This window comes from Haplochromis burtoni, unplaced genomic scaffold (genome assembly GCF_018398535.1).
Source record: "Haplochromis burtoni strain Fernald_Lab_line unplaced genomic scaffold, NCSU_Asbu1 Contig_42, whole genome shotgun sequence".
Taxonomy (NCBI): Eukaryota; Metazoa; Chordata; class Actinopteri; order Cichliformes; family Cichlidae; genus Haplochromis; species Haplochromis burtoni.
This window is the reverse complement of record NW_024582403.1, coordinates 2,118,620-2,139,383: the sequence shown is the minus strand read 5'-3', so window position 1 is coordinate 2,139,383 and position 20,764 is coordinate 2,118,620. Positions and strand designations below refer to the sequence as shown.

General features: G+C 37.0%; 2 protein-coding genes across 3 annotated transcripts in view; both read left to right on the top strand.

Moving 5' to 3' along the window:
• Positions 1–4,430, top strand: part of LOC102313021 (E3 ubiquitin-protein ligase RNF126) — a 7,814-nt gene extending 3,384 nt beyond the window's left edge. The window contains exons 3-9 of the mRNA XM_005920731.2: positions 443–503; positions 1,019–1,254; positions 1,386–1,454; positions 1,544–1,613; positions 1,734–1,827; positions 2,166–2,281; positions 2,395–4,430. Coding sequence (XP_005920793.1) covers positions 443–503; positions 1,019–1,254; positions 1,386–1,454; positions 1,544–1,613; positions 1,734–1,827; positions 2,166–2,281; positions 2,395–2,580 — 832 coding nt within the window. The 3' untranslated portion in view covers positions 2,581–4,430. The remainder of the gene's footprint in view (positions 1–442; positions 504–1,018; positions 1,255–1,385; positions 1,455–1,543; positions 1,614–1,733; positions 1,828–2,165; positions 2,282–2,394) is intronic.
• Positions 4,431–5,068: 638 nt separating this feature from the next.
• Positions 5,069–20,043, top strand: bsg (basigin). Of its 2 annotated transcripts, none has more exons than XM_005920734.3 (9): positions 5,069–5,294; positions 12,446–12,796; positions 14,534–14,702; positions 15,446–15,534; positions 16,223–16,362; positions 16,640–16,913; positions 18,539–18,551; positions 18,681–18,753; positions 18,897–20,043. In XM_005920734.3, exons 1-8 carry the CDS (start codon positions 5,231–5,233, stop codon positions 18,739–18,741), a joined length of 1,161 nt encoding a protein of 386 aa, XP_005920796.1. In that variant the 5' UTR covers positions 5,069–5,230; the 3' UTR covers positions 18,742–18,753; positions 18,897–20,043. The 2 variants fall into 2 exon arrangements, with proteins under 2 accessions (XP_005920796.1, XP_005920795.1); XM_005920733.3 differs by having other exon boundaries at positions 5,070–5,294; positions 18,527–18,551.
• The last annotated feature ends 721 nt before the right edge of the window (positions 20,044–20,764 follow it).

Genomic DNA, 20,764 nt, shown 5'->3' with positions numbered 1-20,764 from the left:
TATATATATATAATCAGTAGGATGAGCATTCCATAATTAGTTGTAGATGATGAAATTTAGGAAACCTCCAGTAGCAGAAATAGAAAGCAAACTAATTCACTTGCTTAAATATAAATGTTTCCGTATATGCTTTGCATATACTATGAAATGGAAGATTGTGTTATTTTCTTCCATTAAAGGGTGGCCTAAAAAATCTAATAACTAATCTGATGTAATCAACATATGGCCATGAGTTTTTGTCCTTTTTTAGGTGTCTTTAATGATGTTATCCTCTGAGTTGTACATGGTAACAGTTTGCAAAAAGTAAATAATCTAGAAAACAAAGTGAAATGGCAGCAAAACATTACAAATATATAAAAGGATAAAAACGTTGACACATGGTCATTTCCTTTGATGTCACTGGGTCTAAACATAACACTCTCAATGATGTTCCCCTGTTTAGTGCTGACAATGGCTCCATGTCTACCATCTCCAGCGGGCCCCAGAATCAACAACCATTTGAGGTTTCTAACCCATTCTTTATTCAGACTCTGTCTTTATCATCTAACCTCCCCCTGTTTTGTACCGCTCTGCCTCTGTTATGCACACTGTTGTGTAACAGAGTCAGCATTTCTTAAAACTGCTTCCAGTGACGTTTGTGCTAATATGTTATCATGCATGATGAACTTTGTCTTGGAGTTTGCACTTTAGCTTTTGAAGCTGCAGTTTTGAGCTTTACAGTGTATTTTATTGAATAATTTGTCTAGTTTTACTTTTCCCGGTTAAAAATAGGCATCAGTAATCTAAAGATTTTTTTAAAAGTGATAGTTACTCAGGCTTTAATGATCAGTAAACAGGGAAATGCTGCAAGTCAGCATTCTGTGACTGTACCATTGGTGAACCTTGACCTAATTATCAACCAAACCATTAACTTTCAAAGTGTTTTTGTATTGAATGTAAAAGTTTGGTGTTTGTACTCCAAAAGCTTCACTTGTTTGTACCAAGTCAGTGTGTTTGCTTTCATTTATTTGTGTCCCAGAATGCGGACCAGCACCTGTTTACATTCCCTTCAGGCTATGGCCAGTTTGCCCTGGGTGTCTTTGATGATAGCTTTGACTTTGGGGCTGGACTCACAACAGAGGATAACAGGGATGCTGAAAACCGTCGGGAAAGGGAAGCTGCATCTCGGCAACGATATGGTGCCAGGCAACCAAGAAGTCGCCATGGTTCAAGACGACAAGCAGGGAGACACGAGGGAGTTCCCACTTTAGAGGGGTAAAGAGTGCAGATTGTGAAGTGAAGCGGTGTTTTGTTTTGTTTCGTTTTGTTTTGTTTGTGCTTGCTGGGCAATTTATTAATATTCCTGCCTCCTACTCTGTCATATCTTTTTATGTTCTTTTTCATAGAATCATTCAGCAGCTAGTAAATGGAATAATTGCACCTACGGCAATGCCAAACATTGGTGTTGGACCCTGGTGAGTTTGTGAAATAGATGTGTTAAAATAGAGTGGGAGTTCACACCAAAATGTGCTTACTTTGTTCTAATGTCCCATTCTTTTTAAAGGGGTGTTCTTCACTCAAATCCTATGGACTATGCCTGGGGTGCTAATGGATTAGATGCTATTATAACACAGGTATTCTTTTAGAAACTTTGTTTTTTAAGTGATTGTATTAACATTGTAGATACTGATGCGAATGAAATGTGTCTTTCAATTTATCCTCCTTTCTAATATTCTCCTTTCTTTAATGTTTAGTTATTAAATCAGTTTGAGAATACAGGACCACCACCTGCTGATAGAGATAAAATAAAAAGTCTTCCTACAGTACAAATTACAGATGAGCATGTTGGTAAGTTAAAAAAGTTACAACAGCTTTGCAGGCTATTGCAAGTATGTCATCAGATTTCAGTTGTTTGACTTATTCTTTTTAATCAAGTATGACTATTTATTTGTAGATTTAAGTAAATAACTTTAGGGTATTCTAAGTCACTATTTTACTTTAAAAATACTAATAATGGGAATATACTTGCTCCTAACTTAACAAATGTTTCCACTGGATATTAAAGAATATGGAGCTTTTCCTGAAAAATAAGTCCTAATGCTATTTGCCTGTCAGTAAAAGTTTCATCCAGAACTAACTGTTGACCTATTTGCACCATATTTAACTATATTTTTTTGACATTTCAGCTTCAGGACTGGAATGTCCAGTGTGTAAAGAAGATTACAGTGTTGGTGAAAATGTGAGGCAGCTCCCATGCAATCACATGTTTCACAATGATTGCATAGTCCCTTGGTTGGAACAGGTACTAGACATCATCTATTCAGTATTCTTTACCCTTACAGTAAATATTCAGTTGTTGCTGACTGAAACATTGGGCTAAATGGGACTCTAAAAAGGTTTTATATTTTTCTCCAGCATGACACTTGTCCAGTGTGCAGGAAAAGCTTGAGTGGACAGAACACAGCAACAAACCCTCCAGAACTATCAGGGATGAATTTTACCTCCTCCTCTTCCTCTTCCTCCTCCTCCTCCTCCTCATCCTCCTCAACACCCCAGTCCTCAAGTTCAACCAGCAATGAGAACTCCACAGATAATTCGTAGGAAGAACATGTGTCACCCCATGAGCTGTTTTTAGCTCTCAGGCTGCTGTACTTCAGACCAGTGACCTCCATCCTCTCCCTGCCGAAGGGCCGAAACCTGAGTGCATCTCCCCAGGAGCACTCACGCTGATTCACGGATAAGTGATACATGAGGCCCATGTATTTCTGCCCATCCTGTTGCTCCCACCTTCATCAGGATTCTGAACAAAGGAAGGGCAGAGGCCTGGAGTGCACCTTCAGTCAGGGAGGATGCATAGAAGCATGGATACTTAAAGAGGCTTGATCTGCCTGAATCACCTCATACAAGAAGAGAAAAAAAGAATCCAAAGGTAGAAAACTAGAACAAGACAGTTGCTGTTCTTTTTTATTTCTCATTTTTCAATCTCTTGATTTGTTTGTTTTATGATGACCCACTTTTTTCAGTAAAGCAAGAGAATAATAAAGCTATCCCTTTTTAAGGAGCATTCATATCTCGCATATTAAATGACCCAAAATGCACTATAGTGCACTGCTTAAGCATGCACTTTGAACTTACATTGAAACAATATTATATCTGACCCCTTTAGCTCTTTAAAAAAAAACTGACAATAGTTTCTATAATTATTTTATTGTCAACCTGTACTTGCTATTTTAAGATTACCTGAATCACACAGGTACCATTGTTTGCACTTGAAATGATCTGTTAAATTGCAGTAAATTTTTTATCAATTGCCACATACTTTATGATTTATATTTGCAACCATAAAAGATGTTTCCACATATGATACACGTGATACATTTTGAAACATTTCTGTGCATTTTAATTTAAACATAAATATTTTCAAAAGTTGCCAGTTGAATTCCTCTTGATTTGCAGTATGATCATGTACAGACAAAACTGTCTAACAGATGAAAATAAAGATGTTTGGGTGCTAGCACTCATTTCCTGTAAGTCATTCTTAGGGTGTGGTTACAATACTCTAAAGGCTTTCCAATAAGTCTTACAACAACAGTGTTTTACGTGTATTCATTTTTTTATACTCTGACTGTGGTGCTGTGGTTTAAAAACTAAATGGTAGTGCAGTAATCATAAAAACTGGGTCATTTTAAAAGAGGAGAGGTTAAAACATACCCTCTTGATACCCTTTTGTTCAAGTACCAAATAAAAAAAAACTAATGATATGGTGACCTTTTAAGTTGTTCTGGTTCCCAGTCTAAATTATTTGTTCCTGTCATGACGCCTTCAAAGCTGTCCAGAACAGCCAAGCATCAACCAAGGAACAATGACCCCATTAGTGAGCACTGCTGGACCTGTTTTCAATGCATAATACGATTTTGTGATAATTTTGTACTTTCAAAGTAAGGCCTGGTCCAAAGGCATGCAGCTAGTAAACAGATTCTATATTAAATCCTTCACTGGTGTACTTGCCTGTCTAATGTTATCAAGAAGCCAATAAATTCTGTTTCCTTTAATTGTTTAGCCATATGGGTGTATTTCCTCTACATTGTACTGCACATCAGGGGTTTTATGTTCAAAGAGGGCATTGTTATGGACAGAACACTGATCTTACTGGAAGACAGATGAATACATATAGCTCAGAGTTTGCTCTCACAAGGGGAAATTACAGATTCATAATCTTTCTTTAAAAAAAAACAAACAAACGATACAAAACATTGTTGACCTTGTTGTTTTGCCTTCTAGCTGTGAAGCTGGAATATATCAGGCTTATTAAATATTTGGTTGCTGTAGATTCAGTGGTTCTGGTGCCGGTTAAAAGTCTAGACTTATGATTTAAAAAAAAATACATAATGTGAATATGTATTGGCTTTATTTTTCTAGAGCTGCAGGTTTTGCAAATCTTTTAATAACAGAAACCTGAATAAAATGAAAATATTTAAATATTTCATGTTGGAGTATTTTTTATATTTCCAGAAGAATTATCTTATTTAACCCCCGCGACCCTGAAAAGGATAAGCAGAAGCGAATGGATGGATGGATTATCTTATTTAAATATTATTTAATATTCATTCCAAAACTCCATTTGTTTTTACTCTAGCCATTTACCTGTGAAGAACAGCCTATGTTTAGGTTGGATGTGTTTTCCCAAACAAAACTAGTTGAAATTTTTTATTCTTCTTCTAATGTCTTTTCCTCTGTGTTTTTTTATTTCCTGCTTTTGCTTTAAATTGCCTCATAGGCACCGCAGTTCTATTCATACTTCTTTTCTATTTTCTGCTATTGATTCCTTTCCTTACATTTAATTTATGTAAACATCTCCTTAAAAACACTGACATACTTTGAACGTCTAATCTAGATGAGTTTCCGTTTCAGACTGCGATTCAAAATGGTGGCGTGATTAGCTTTGAGCTAAACTTCAAATGTATTAAGATATTGTGATGCTAAAACAAAAATAGAATTTTATTAAATGGAATATAAAAATGAAACAAGGTTTTACTTTGGGTTGCATGAATTATACAAAAAAGTAGCCACGCCTCTAAAAACGTCACGGTGTACGTGCTGATCAGGGCGTGTGCGTGAGGTGAAAACTCGAGGACAACCGCATCGGCTCAGCTCCGGGCATTCAGTCCGTACAATCAGCGGAGAGAACATTCGGCTAAACGCGGTTAACGTTGAGGTTATTCGACGACCTAGTAAATATTTATTATCAACAATGAAGTTATTGTGGGCTGTCACTGCCCTTCTGTTGAGCTGTTGGCGAGCCGATGCCTCCACAGGTAAGAATTCTGTGTCAGCCATGTTGTTCGAAGATGTAGACTTTACATTGACTGCGAATATTATCGTTATTAATTTATTTGTTTAGATTTCAGTGTCCCTGCTTTGTAAAAGTAATGTTTGTCGCATTTGCTATTTTATTTTTCATTCTCGATGTTGAATACCGTTCTATATAAAAACCTAAAAGCTGTCCTTAAACGGTTAGAAACATGATGTCGAAAACATAGGCGTAGCATTGTTGCTAGCTAGCCGATTTTCTTCTTTGCGATACATAAAAACCCTTCCAACCGCTTCGTGACATATGGTATATATCGCTAGTATTACAAATCTCCTTCGCCTCGTTCTTTCTTGTTCATTTAGAACGCTCCTTGTTTTGAACAATTTCTGGGTGATGTTATTTTAAGATTTTCCAAGCGTTAGCTAATAGTAAATGTGAGGTCACGTGGGCCATATGTTAATTTACAACAAATGGTGGATCATTAAGCTTGTTTCAAGTTGCTTCTAATCTTTTACGTTGCTCAAATGTAACTGGCAGTTGCGTAATGTTCTAAACATTTGCTAACAGTTCGTACTGTTCGTTATCTTGTGGGGGGTTTTTTAACGAACACAGGACTCGGTTTTCTCAATCTACTGAAGACTAAAATTGCCCTTTCTGTGTGTCCCTTAATGATCGGCCATGGCTTACAACATCAAAACTGCTCAGCTTGAATAGCGATAGCATGTTCATACTAAATGTAGACGATCAGCCGGTTAACCCAGACAGTCTCCAGTATTGGAGGCGTCACAAGACTGTATTTATTCGATGTGTAGCATTGTCAATATGAGCTGGTAATTTTAGGTGAGGCTCTTTGGAAGACTGAACAACTCTGGTCTTGAAATTTCTTTAATGAACTATCTTAAATGTTGAATTTTGGCTCACACAAATTTGATCAGCTCTACTTAGTAGAGATGACTAATTTTCCGCTCAGAATTTCATCACAAAGGCAATCCAGAGAAATGAGGAACTCCGTGTACTGAGACCTTGTAAAATGTTAGTAATTTGATTACCAGTAGAGGATAAAACCACTGGAACCTTAAATTTTGTGGAGCTTGTACCGGTGCACAGTATGTTTGGTTGTTATGTGTACATGCACTTAAGCCAGAGCCAGAAGCCCTCATGCCTTTCATTGTTTTCTGCTTTGGAAAAAACAGTTCTGGAGCAGATCACGAGTAACACTAGACCTCCCCTGAGTTTCACCTCCTTGTTAGTTGTTAGTTTAACTTTGGCATGAAAAGTAGGCTACAGAGTAGACGGGTAGATAAGACTGTTGTTGTTTTTGTGTGAGTGAGAAGGGGAGCAAGCAAGCATTAAAAAAGCAATTTTTACACATCAGTTGTTCAGTATTCAGTTCAAGTAATTTGGTGAATGGTGTTCAAAACACACCCATTTTGTTATTGGCCACCATTTTGAGTCTGCTTAACTTGCTCTCAGTAAAATTATGCTTTAATGATAAAAGCGTCTAAGCATTAGTGCTGAAGGTGGCAGATTTTTTTATTTGTTTTTTTTCCTCTCCTATCCATTTGAGTGTTCACGTTCATCCTTTATGGGTCTCCTGTAGCCAAATTATTAAAGAGGACAAAGTGTTCTATTTGATTAGTGCCCTCTAGATCCATAGTCCAAAATCTGGGCGGTGGGTGGGAGTGAGACCTATTTATGTAGGCATATGCTACAGAGGGCTATTTGTATTGAAATTATTTCCAATTTTTTTTCTTAATACATGCTTAAACAAAGACTTTAAATCACCTGTGTATTCATTGTATCTGTTTAACAGTTTTGTGCACATTTTTATTTTTAAATTATTGATAATAATGATAATAATAATAATAATATTAAAAAGATGTTACTAGAACCACAGACGACCACCTTCTATACATAGTTATTACATCAAACCTCCAAGTAAAGTACAAAGCAAGGCTGGGTCTCCCTATTCTAAGCCAGTTAATAGGTCGAATAGCTATTCAGTTGGGACTAGCAACTCGTTTTGTTAACGACTACTAGCAAAATGTAGAGTATGACAGCATTTCCGTGTGTTTAGTGGCTTTTTGCATTAGTCCCATCTATCAATATATTACTGACTTTTCACAAATACTCGGTAAAGCTGTTTTGATCCTGCAACTAATGATCCATTGACTCTTTGTTTGCTTTCATTCTGATGTATGGAGGGGGATTCTTCACATAAGTATCACCAAACTGGGATAGACTACTGGGAGGACTGTTATTTTTAGTTGTTGCAATACTTGGGTGAGGGCTTTCTTTAGATTGTAAAGAGTTTTGTTTTTCTTCTTCTTTTTTTGTAATATGTTCTGAGCTCTTTTCTTCAAACAGATGGAATATTAACCTGAGGTGCAGTACTATGGAGTGTTAAGTGACCACATGCTGGAATAATGTTGTGGCCTCAAGGTCTCCATGATGGTCACGTGACTAAAAAACATAAATTGGGATGAACAGTTCAGTGTAAAAGCGTCAATATATCTATGTGGCTATTGAAAATAGCCTAACAGGTTTTAGCTTATTGTCAAATAATCCTCCACATGTACTTTTTTTTTTTTTGAGTACACAGAAATGTAGCACGTCAGACTGATTCTCATGTTATTAGTGCAGAGGTCTATTTGTAGTGAATTGCATTAACATTCATGTTGTCACTCTGAGGTTAAGGTCTAAACTATATTTAATTTTGAACTTTTAAAAAGCATGTGCTTTTAAGGTGACCTTTGGTAATCATGGAGAAGCCATTCTAAACTGGGAAACTGCAGCTCTTGTTACAGCGTCACAGATGTTCTTCTTCTGTCTGTTCTATATCTATTGTTAAATTGGAAATTTTGTAGTTTTAGTTGAAGAGAATGTAAGCCTAACTGCATCCAAGTGGTGTCTGGGTAATGATCACATTTAGAGTCCAGGGACACCCCTTTAGACATAGCACTTCTTGCAGGTGGTTAAACTCTGCCACTCTTGGCAGTGGACACTTGAAATATACCTGTTTGGAAAAAAAAAAAATCTGTATTTCATTAATGTACAACAAAAGTTAAACATGTAACAGAGTTGTGCAAAATACAATAATTTTGCTTGTTTACATTATTGTATTTTGCACAACTCTGTTGCTTGTGAAGCTCGCACACAAGAATTTCACTCACATGTGCTGTACCAATGTACCTGCACATGTGATGTGACAATAAAAGTGATTTGATTTGATTTGTATAAGATCCAGCAGCTCTTGACACCATTAAGTAGGTCAGCGGCTATGCAAACCCATGCAGTTAATTAGTACTTCTAATGTTGAGATGAGCAGTTTCATACAAGTTGGTTGGGCATAAACTGACACATAACCACATTGTGTACAGGCTGGTGGACACTAACCTGCAAGAACAGCAGGCTCTGAGCGCTGTTAACATTAGCCAAACTCGGCAAACTGATTTAACATGTGGTATGTGCAGTGTTATATGAACATTTCTATGACAAATGTGTTTATGACACCGGCAGGGGTCATGTAGTTGATATTTTCAAATTCCTGTGTTGGAGTGGAGTATGAATAGTAACACCACATGTCCATCTGCTTATCAATACTTTGGTACTGACCAGCCTGGCAGAAGCACCCATTTGAACTGTTGTTTGAACCTTGTGCAGCAGATGGGTTATATGCCCACAATTTAGTTTTTTCATTCATTCAAAAACATTTTCATTCAACCTCATCTGCCTTTTTTTTTTTCATGTTCTTTCATTCATTGTAAATTGTGTTAATTTCATCAAAAGCTTCTGCATGCTTCTTTTGTGGGTTTTTTTGTTTGTTTTTGTTTTTGTTTTTTTCCCCACCTACCTTTAGGGATGACCTGGGAAAGCTTTGTTTTTTGTTTTTTAAAGACGTAACGTTCCAAGGTATTGTGTAACTGCTAATACTTAATGCTGGCATTTAGTCTATGTAATCCAGTGTACAACTGGATTACAAAGACTACACTTGATATTAAAAGAGCAATGAATCCTATAAATTAGATTGATCAAAAACAAATGGAAAATACAAAAAGGACTCAAATTTTATTTCAACACATTTTGGCAGTCTTCAGAGTCCAGACAATAATTTAAAAAAAAAAAAAAAAATTGACAGAAAATTTGTTTGGCTGTGGCTTGGCTTTACATCAGCTTGGTCATCCCTATTTGCCTTAATTAGATCTTGGAGATATGGCTTAAAAAAAATCACATTTCAAAACTTTTCAAAAGTTTTTCCTTTGCAGTGGTGCAGTTTGACCCCCATTTCAAAAGCCTAAACATGGTCACAGTTAATTTCAGCTTCCACTAGAATGATGAAAACACAGCCTTTGGCCTGAAGGATTGAAGGATCATTAACGGTTGTCTGCACCTACCTTTGTCAGCCATTCTTGGCAGTCTGACTGAGAGATCACATACTTGGGAAAAGCATTCTTCCATAGCACAGTGGGGGTCATAATTTTATGCTTTTTGTAGCTTAATTAGATGTTTTTGAGAGCGGTGACACAGTGTCCCTCAAAGCATTGTCAGATGTTTCTTTTTAATTAAATAATTTTCTTTAAATGTAGCTGAAGGAAGCATTAATGGTTAGCAATCATGCTGTAAATGGTAAATGGCCTGCATTTGTATAGCGCTTTTCTAATCCCTAAGGACCCCAAAGCGCTTCACACTACATTCAGTCATTCACCCATTCACACACTGGCAAGCTACATTGTAGCCACAGCTGCCCTGGGCTCACTGACAGAGGCGAGGCTGCCGGACACTGGCGCCACCGGGCCCTCTGACCACCACCAGTAGGCAAACATGGGGTTAGTATCTTGCCCAAGGATATTTGGCATGCAGCCAGGAGGCAGCCTGGGATCGAACCACTGACCTTCTGATTAGTGGCTGACCTGCTCTGCCACCTGAGCTACAGCCACCCCATAAGTACAATGGCAGGGGTTACACTAATCAAACTGGACTTTGCTCATGCTCGACACAGAGCCTGTGTGAATACATACAAAGTTACTCAAATTGGTTAATAACCCACTGGGGCCCAGGGTGTAATTGGCTGTTTTTGACTACTTTTTATTTTACCTTTATATTTCACATTTAAAAACTATTTATCTTGCCTTGGTTAACATTACTTTACTTGATCTAAAAACCACAAAGTACGAAATTATATTTATTTTTACTTTTAATGCAAAATGTATAACAAATTTTAAAGACTTTTTTTTTTTTTTTTTTTTTCTGTGTGTGCAACCATTTAAAACTGTTACAGAAATTTAAATTGCAGAACAATTAGGCGTCATAATAAGATGCCACACAAATTATCTGTGATACTAGAGCAGGGCGATATGACCAAAAATATTTATCAGATATACATTTGAAAATTTGCGATAACGATATAACGACGATATAATTGACACTAGACAAAATACTTTACAACTCCACAACTTTATTAGTGCAAAAAAACATAAACTTAAGACAGCTGTTTTTTATGTGCATTAAAGTTATATAAAAAGTAACAGTGCAAATTCCTTGCTGACAGTTTAACCAAAAGGCATTTCCAGTGGAAATTGGCCGACATATCCTCAGCATAACCATGTATAATATCCACAAAACTTAAAAAGAGGTTATACACACACAATACGGTAATATTATGTTGAAGCACAGTACGTATCACTCCGCGAGGCTCCTGCCTACGATAGCCGTAATGCTCCGACAATCCATCAAGCGGTGCGGTTCGTAGCTTAGCAAAGTCGTACTAAAACATTTGACAGATTTTTGAGCGCCGTGTCACATAAAATCGTTTCGAGGTCAGTAAACACAACCAGAATTCATACATAAGGCACACGGGATTATAAGGGGCACTGTCGATTTTCAGAAAAATCAAAGGATTGATTTTAAGTGTGCCGTATTTTCCAAAAAACACGGTAATAACGAGGCCCGCTAGCATGCTCTACCAAAAATAGTGCTTTGTTGTGTATCTGACGGACGAAAGCTAAACCAGTTCCACACCACTGAAGTTGCAGCATTTTTACAAACCAGTTCTGGTTCATCGGTTTCATTCAACAATCTGCTTTCGCCCTTTTCATTCTGTCGCCGCCATGTGCGCCAAGGCACTGCGCATGCACGTTTTACCCATATTCTATCGCGATATTTCATTTTCTTATCGTTGCCCGACATTATACCAGTATTACCGTGAACGGTATGATATGGCCCAGCCCTATGTGATACCCCCACAAGATTTTTTTTTTTTTTTTGTCCACCACAAGCACAGGAACACATCACAGGCCAAAAACCTGCCAGCTTGACAACAGAAGGCGTTTCATTCATCCTGTTTTCTACCTGGAGACAGATTTGCATTGAAATCTGCCTTTATGGGGCTCTTTGGCAACAACTTTGGCATTCACTAGTGTCCTCTTTTGTTTTGAGACAGAAAACTAAACAAACGAATAAACTACACAATAACTATATACTGCAAACACACCAAATGTCACAAATCTTTCACGTCTCAAAACTAGCTTTTTATACTGCTCTTTCACTTTATGTAGCCTATCAACACAACTTAACAACTTGTATATAGTGAAGTCTTTTCAACACAAGTTTAAATGGAGTCTCGGAGTGGCTGCATCTTGTTGCTTGTTCCTCATCTTAAATCGGTCATGTGTTTTGGACACGCCAGTGCGTCTGGGCACCCCAGAGGGTTAAATCTCTAGATGGACACAAGATTAAGTGTAACAGTTATCTAAAACTTGATTAGCTTAAGGGAGTGTTATACTCTATTTCCCCTAGAGCCAGCCCAGTCAATACAAGCTAGTCAGAACCTACAGACCTTATATTGGATATCAATGTTTTCATTAATCTACCCAGCATTAATAAGAGGACAAAATGATTACAAACATTTCTACAGAAATTGGGTGAACATGATGCTCTGATCTGTTTTATTTTTTTTTTCTCTTCTGAGTGTGTGTGCTTACTTTCATGTTTTTATTTCATTTGTGTATTAACTGTTTTTCTTTCTCTTTCCTGCTTTGTTGCTTTTTCACCATTGCACTCTACCATCAATTCATTAAATCATTTGGTTTGCTTTAACCCCATCACATTCAAAAATGTTCAATTTGTTTGCTGGGCTTACTTTAAAACTGTGCTCAGCGGGTTTTATCAAGTCCCCTTTGTCTCAGATGAAGCTAACCAATGACAGTGGAGAGCTGCATTGCGAGGTTGTAGGGAACCCTATTCCTGAGGTGCAGTGGTGGTTTGTAGAGGGCGAGGAGCCAAATGAGACTTTTACTCAGCTGTTTGATGGGGCACGGAACGACCGTGTGAAAATAAATGCCACATATATAGCACATGCCACTAGCACCATTCACCTCACTAGCCTGACCCTTGAAGACTCTGGCACATATGAGTGCCGTGCTTCCAACGACCCTGACCGCAATGAACTGAAGAAGACGCCAAAAATCAAGTGGATCCGCTCGCAGGCAAACGTTATTGTGATTGAAAGTGAGTGGCAGAGTGAACCTGAGGAGACCCCCAGTCAAAGTAGATGACTGTTACCTCCTCATTAGTTAAGTCCCGGACATTAATCTCCTGTTACATACCTCTGCCGTGTTTCCCGGACCAGAACTTTCCATCCTGCTTCACCCAGTAAACACACTCCTCCTCCTTTCCTGAGAAGGTCCAAGGTTGTTCCCTAGTAGAACATGAACCTCGTCTTATGACATCCATAGCTCCCTAACCCTGTATTATCTGACACAGTACATATGTTCAATCTGATGCCTTTTTTCCCCTCTCGATTTAAGGCTTGGGTAGTATTATGGTAGGTTTTCTTGTATATAATACTGGTCATAAGGTTGGAAATATGCAAATGGCTCCTTCAGGATTATTATTATTATACATGAACAAAGTAATATTTGATCGGTTTAACTATTTATAGTCATAAAACCAAAAAAGGGGCGTCAGATTAGCTTTGCTTCTTGTTAGAAATTTAATTTGCTAGCATTTTCCTTAATTGGTACTAACACTGGCAATGCCCCTATTGTTCATGCTTGTAGACCATCCCTGTGGCTTATAGCCTACTGAACAGTAGGTACAGAAGATGGCAACTAACTGTAAAAATGGATTCTCAGCCATGGGGCATCTTTCTGCCTTGTGGCCCAGTATTAATTATTTATTTTCTTTTTTGTGAACTTGGAGTAATGTTGCTTTATCCAATTGGAGCTTCATTTTAAACATCTTTAGTTCACCATTATCACAATTGGCTGTTAAACTTACAGTTTTTATTGCTGTTGCTTCTTCTGCATGAATTAAATAATTTTTTCCCCATGACCTTTCTGTAGCTCATTACCTTTTCAGTATAATTCCCATTCTCCCTCCCACGAGGGGAGCTCTCCACCCTTTTCAGAAAGTTCTGTGCACCTGTATAGAACTTGTGCGTGTGTCACATTGTTTTCATGGTTTATTTGTCATCATGTTTTGTTTTATTTCTCCCGTCTTATTAATCTTTAAACTTGTAAAGTAGTCTGAACATGTTAAAGCTTAGTTGGAAATCATTGGATTTTTCTTTGACCAATCAACACTCAACAATTGTCTTAGCAAAACTGACACATAAATGTGTACCTGACAACATTGAGGCTAGTAGGCAAGTCGGATAGTTTGCCTCTACATTTAATTTTAAAGTTGTTTATTATATATATATATATTAATCAATGGGACCCTAAGAGCCTTCATCAGGAACTCAATGGGGATATATATATATATATATATATATATATATATATATATATATATATATATATATATTATATATATATATATATTTTTTTTTTTTTTTTTTCTTTCTCCACTCCTTGCTCATTGGTGAATGAGCACAAAGGATTGTCATATACATGGAATTTCTACAACATTTTTATGTTGTAGCCTCTAAATTGAGATGTGGAGTTATTTGACTCGTTAGAATAATCCAACAGAACCACAGGGAATTTTTCACAGGATGTGTATAATTTTTTTTCTTTTGAAGATGTTTTCTATCATTTTCCCTCCCTGTGATGTCATCGTGTCAAATAGATTTTTTTTTTTATTTTAAAGACAGCTGTTGAGTGTCAAGATCTAAATGTAAATTGTAACTGTATCTTATAAGCAATCAGTGGCAATGATGCATTTGAAGCCAATGCTGTTTGTTACTTGGTATATTTATAAATAATGTGTTATGTTCAATTTTTTTTCTTTACTCGATTTAAGCACCAAACATCCACACTGAACCTTCTGAAGTCACCAACCAAACCTCTGCTGTGCTCAGCTGCAACCTCACAGATACCGCCATGTCCAGTAAGGGCTCCCACTGGACCTTTAATGGCAAAATCATTGAAAACTCCAAAAAGGATGGCAACACACATCACACTACCCACAAGTAAGCAAAAAAAAAAAGCATCCATGTGCCATGTAGGCAGGTCTGTCCTGCTGGTCTTGCAGAATATTATGCTGTTTACCATATGCTGGTAAAGCGAGAGACCTTTTCCAACAGAAGCCTTTTGTGGGCCAGACATATTTAACTAATTAGAAACACTGAGTGACTAAAATGATTGGCTAAGTATAATTGGCTTGTAAATATTTACCATTGCTGTGCCTTAAAGTGCTATGTTTGGTATACATGCCTTTTGCTATCCTTCATTTTCTCGTCTTTGTCTACGATCCCCCCCTCTCACTACTTTCTCTTTGGCTTTAGCAGCAGAGCTAGGGGCACCATACAGGCATTTCACTGCTCTTGATTAGCAGAGAGATGGACTGCATAGACGTGCAGCTTTACTGGTAGTCTTGGCAGCCGTGAAAGCTGTGTGCTCACTTTGCTTGACCTTAATTTCCCCATTGGAGATAGAATGCAGGATAGTAGCACCAAACAAAAGGTCGATTGTAATAAAGGGGGAAAATATGAAATATTTGCTGGGTGGATAAGCAGCTTTAGTTTTTACCACACTCTTGAGCATAAATGGAGATCTATTGTGAATTTTCTACTTGGCAGAGCGGAAAACTAATCGCCATCATTAAAGGGGTTTCAGCAGTGGTCCTAAGTCACTTGTTGGCTACTAATGTCTTAAAGAAAAAACAAAGCTTGTTAAACTCTTCTCAAATAAATGATTCTTTTTCTTCCCATAGATTGGAGAAGATCACTCATGCCAATAGTGGAAAGTATGAATGCGTGTTCTTGACTGATCCAGAAGTGAAGCAGACCATTGAAGTCAGAAGTAAGTAGAGAGTTGCATATCAAAGATGTTTTCAGAGATAAGTTAACATTTTTTGTTCAATTTCAAATAGTTTTTAAATAATACCCTGCAGATTAAAAATATAGACTTGTACTACATTGCAATATCTCGAACTATTGGTTTAGGTTACAGGAGTCATGTGGTGTTACGTTATGTTGTGCTCTGGTGAATGGTCAAAGGGTCTTTATCATGAATCCATGCTGTCATACTGAATGCTTGAAAATGTGAAATTGACATTAACTGTGTAGTGGTGGGGGTTTTTTTTTTTTTTTTGTTTTTTTTCTCCTCCCTGACTTCTAGAGGAGCTTTGCAGGTTGGGAGTGAATACACGTTTCCTGTTATTTCTGACTATTTCGATGATGTTTGTTGATGATTGTGCTTTGCTAATATTCACCATAATTAACACAATTATTTCAATTGTTTTTATAAAAAAAAAAATCTATATTGTTGGAGCTACAAACTGGGTGGATGTTACTTGCATGTGAGGGGAAAAAATCAGTTTCCACATAACAGAATTATTTGAAGAACTTAAATATGTCTGAGAGCATTTTAAATGATGTATTGCTTTCTGTTTTTAGGTTTCCTATAATAATTATGTGAAATGGGGTTATTTAATCTACTGTTTACTGTCATATTGTAGTTTGAATTAATGTACCATTTCTTGCTGTAGCACTTCCCCATGTCGCTGCCTACAAGCACTCTGAGCACGGCAATGAAAATGACAAAGTTGTGCTGGTCTGTGTGAGTCATGGATATCCACTACCTACTGATTGGCTCTGGTTCAAGCAGAACGATGAGGAAAACCAAGTTGTGAGTTTCTGTCACACTCAGAATGATATTAATGTTCACTAACACTTTAGTTAATATTGTCTCAAGTTGAAATTTCTACAAGCTCTCACAGTGCATACCTGAGCATTACGATTATATTAAAAAAAAAAAAACCTCATTATCATCAGCAGTCTTAATGTTTCACTGTAGATATGGTCATATTCCAGTTCACTAAGCTGTGCATAATTCTGGCTTAGTTTGCCAGTGAATGACAAACATGTTTTGGGTTTTAACCACTTTGTTATTCACTAACCCTCAGAGTATCACCAATGGAACTGACAAATACGAGATCAAGAATACCCCCAACAAGACCAGTCTGACCATTAACAACCTGAACATCGACAGTGACCTCGGGCACTACATTTGCTCTGGAAGTAACGAACTCGGCACAGCTACTGACAAAATCAACCTGCGTGTCCGCAGTCGCTTGGCTGCTCTCTGGCCCTTTCTTGGCATCGTGGCAGAGGTCATCATCCTTGTCACGATAATCTTTATCTATGAGAAGAGGAGAAAGCCTGATGAGGTCAATGACGGTATGTATGCTGTGTCCCCTACACCACTCATTACATCCTTATTTATTTCATATTGAAATTGCAATTAGCACAATGATGCAACACTGCCTTCATCTTTGATTTTTAGCAATGAAGAAAATGTTGGGATTACAACAGTTCCCTTGCAAATATCAGCATAAGCTGAAGTCATTATGTAGTGACTCCTCACAAGTACCTTTGCCAGTTGGCTGCAATAGTTGGTGACTTCCAAAACCTTTTGGGCCATTTTGATATTATTAGGAATTCTTAGTAGAAAAAACTACATACCATTTTATTATTCCATGGTTTTTGTGTAATACCAGCTACCGGCTGTTTGTCAACCTGCAGCTCCTCTTTTTGCGGGAAAGACTTTTTTTTTTTTCATAAGTCATTTAACTACAATTAAAACCAGAACACTTCAAACTGTAGACCTAGTGTACTAAGCAATGAGATCAGAAAATTGAATGCCCTTTGAGACTATGAAAGCAACGTGCTGGTTTTTATGGAGAGATGCAGGATGTAGTTGGATTTTTTTTTTTTTTTTTTTAAACTATTATTTTTCATTTTGAAAATAAAGATCAGGAAATAGCTGCCACCACTGTGTAAAGAATCTGTGTTAGAAATTTTATTTTATTTTTTTATTATTTACATTTTTACTTCTCTGTTCGCTGCTGATTTTGCATTTTGGTAAGTGAACAAAACTGCATGTCAGACTGAAGTGGTTGAACTGAGATGACCGCGTGAAAAAGGCAGTGGGAGTCTGAATGAACTGCTTTCATAGTAACCACTTCTAAGAGGAATGCGCTCAAAGACTTGTTCACTCTTTCACTGGCCCTTAATCTTACAGCGCAAGCTTCAAATATTTCTTTCACTTTGTTTTGGTTTTTAAACACGTGTGTTTGAGCCAATGAAAGAGTCAAATGAGACACTTAAACTGCTCTAATGGTTTGACATGAATTTGGGTAGGTTGAAAAGAGGTCTCAACTATTTGTTTGCATGCTTTGTGCATCTTGTAATATATGCATGATACATAATAGGCAACCTTCTCAAGATCAGTATGTCATATACCATTTGTGTCATTCATCATTTGGCTGCAGAGGTAGCCTACTTTTTGCCATACTGTTAATACATGCTGTTCGGGTGTGAATATGGCCAGAGGACATATAAGGATGTGTGTTAGCTCTGCCACTTTAAAGGTGTTTACTGTTGTTACCACAGCAGTGCACTGTAGTGTTCCTTTGGTCTTCCTTTGCTTGAATTGCATGAACCTCTGTGATACAAATGGGGGAATCAAGCCAGTGCAAAAAAAAAAAAATGTTCACGTTAAACATTATTACACGACTTGCCAAAAGCCACATTATATGATATGACTAAGAACAAATGATTGTAATTGTTAAATGGGTTTTATGTAAATGTCAGAAATGCAACAGGTGGGCATGCTTCTATTTGTGTTTAGTTGGATTTAATCATAACACCATTGCAGTCATGTTACCGATTAAAACGTTTGCTACTATCATTGTGGGCTGGGGATGGCGTGGGTTTCTCACACCAATCAGAGATAAAACATTTTAACTTTGTTTTTGTTTTTTTCCATTTGTCATTGTTTTGCTGTCCAGATGATGACTCAGGATCTGCTCCTCTGTAAGTGAAATCTTTGCTAATTACCTTGTGAAACACTTTGGTCAACTTTGTTGCTTTTAAAGTGCTATAGCAATAAAATTGACACAAGGTTTTGCTGCTGTTGGAGCTCATTTTGTTAATGTGTTTCAGGAAGAGCAATTCTAATGCAAACCACAAAGACAAGAATGTGAGGCAAAGGAACTCTAACTAAAAGCTGAAAGAGGTGAGTTAATATAATTGTTAAAATTAATAATGCATTTTGTGGGCTAGTCTGTGTATGCAAATTTATTTGTAAGGAATGGGATATATATATATTTATTTTTTAAATAAAAGTTTCTCTCCCCCTCCTTCCTCCCCCTTGCATAGATGGATGTCCAGACGACACTCCAGGATTCAGCTGCTGTGTGGCACAATATACTGTGCACCTTGCAATTTTAAGTACCTTTTTGTGCTTGGGTGTTTTAATGTTTAAAAGAATATGATTTCCTCTTGGTTTGGTTTCTTCTATATCCCTCTCCATATTGTGCAGCCAGAGAACATAGTGTGAAATAATTTCTGCTTGAGACTATGGGGCAAATATTGCATGAGTTTTTAAATGCTGTTCTAGCCACGTGTGTATGTGTGTTGTTGCAAAATCATTAGTGTTCACATGAGGAATGCGTAGTTTGTGGTTATTTTCTGTTAATGCTGATGCTTCCTGCACTGACCTCAGTTATCAGTCATTGGTTTTATATTCTCCGATCTGAAATGGTGATCTATAAATCGAACCAAGATGAAGTTAAAGGATCTGAGCAGCAGTTTTGATCCTAATGAATCACTGCCACTCTGAATAGAAAATAATGAAGGGCATTTGAATTCACATGTTCTGTCCCTTCACCACCACAAACCTCCCTTAGCAGAGTTTTACACTTTGCCTTAACAACCACCATTTCTTGTCTTTTTTTGCATTTTGTTACCTACCACTAAATTTTAATGTGTTGCTTAAAAGGCAGAAATAATGGCTAAGATTCAATGTGTGCTACCTTTATTACCACAAGAAACTAGTGTTTTGAATAGGATTTTTTTTTTTTTTTAAGCTTTTCCCTATTTAAATATTTTAGATTGCGTTTCTCATCGATGCTTTTGTTGCCGACTTCACATACACGGTTGAAGTTTAAGGACCAAGTGCAAGAGATATGTTGCTTTTGTCAAATGCAACTTTTAATGCTACACACTTATACAGGCAAATTGCTGACAAATACTGGTTTTAGTTTTATTCGCTGAGTGTGATCAGAACTGGTTGTGTGCGACTGTTGGATCCTTGTCTCTTCCCCTTCATTGTATAGATGACTCAGAAGCCATATATTCCATTTAACCAAGAGTAGTGTTGTGATTGGATATTACCATTTCAGAATTGCACAGTTTGAGAGACCTAGTCAGCCAGAATTGTGTCAATTGTTGTACTTTCCTTCTACATGGAACAACAACATCTCTGTACAACTTGCACAATATAAATTAAAGGTATTAAAATTTGTCTGGTCTTGTTACTCAACTACAGCTACTCAAGTGGTTTAGAAATGGTAAGCTACAATAGAAAGCAATCCTAAAGTGAAAATGCTTGGTCTTGCAATTTAATGGAAACTTATTTAAGTATTTTATTATTGTCATATCCAAGTTTTATTCTTTGGGGTTTGTAAATGAAATTAACAGCATTATAGCTTAATTGGTTACACTCAAATACATTGAGATTCTTTTGGACGGTAAGGTTCATTGAACAAAAAACAAATTTTGATATTTAAATGTCAACTTTTATAATCAATTTTGGCAGCAACTTCCCATTATAACAAAAAATAATCAGTTTCTTTCTAAACCAGCTCACTCACTGAAACAAAGTACCTGTTCTTAAGGCATTTACTCTTTACAGAATTCCAAGCTGTCCCCACCAGGGGGCAGCATTTCACTGTTAGGTGTGGAGGTTGATTTTTTTTTTTTTTTTTTCATCATGATTTGAGTTTTCCTGTTATAAAATAAAATGAAGGTATTTTCTTAAGAACTTAGGTTGAATGAAAATTGACTGACCCCTAGTTCAGCTTGACTTATTCCCTTCAACACAGACTTTAATGTCAGCATGTTGTTCAGGTTATAACCTATTACTTTGCAGAAATGTACAAAGTCAGTTTGAATGTGCTTAAATTACCAACAAATTGAAACTTACAAAAAGGGGAACTCAGATATGGCAGATACATGAAGCAGAT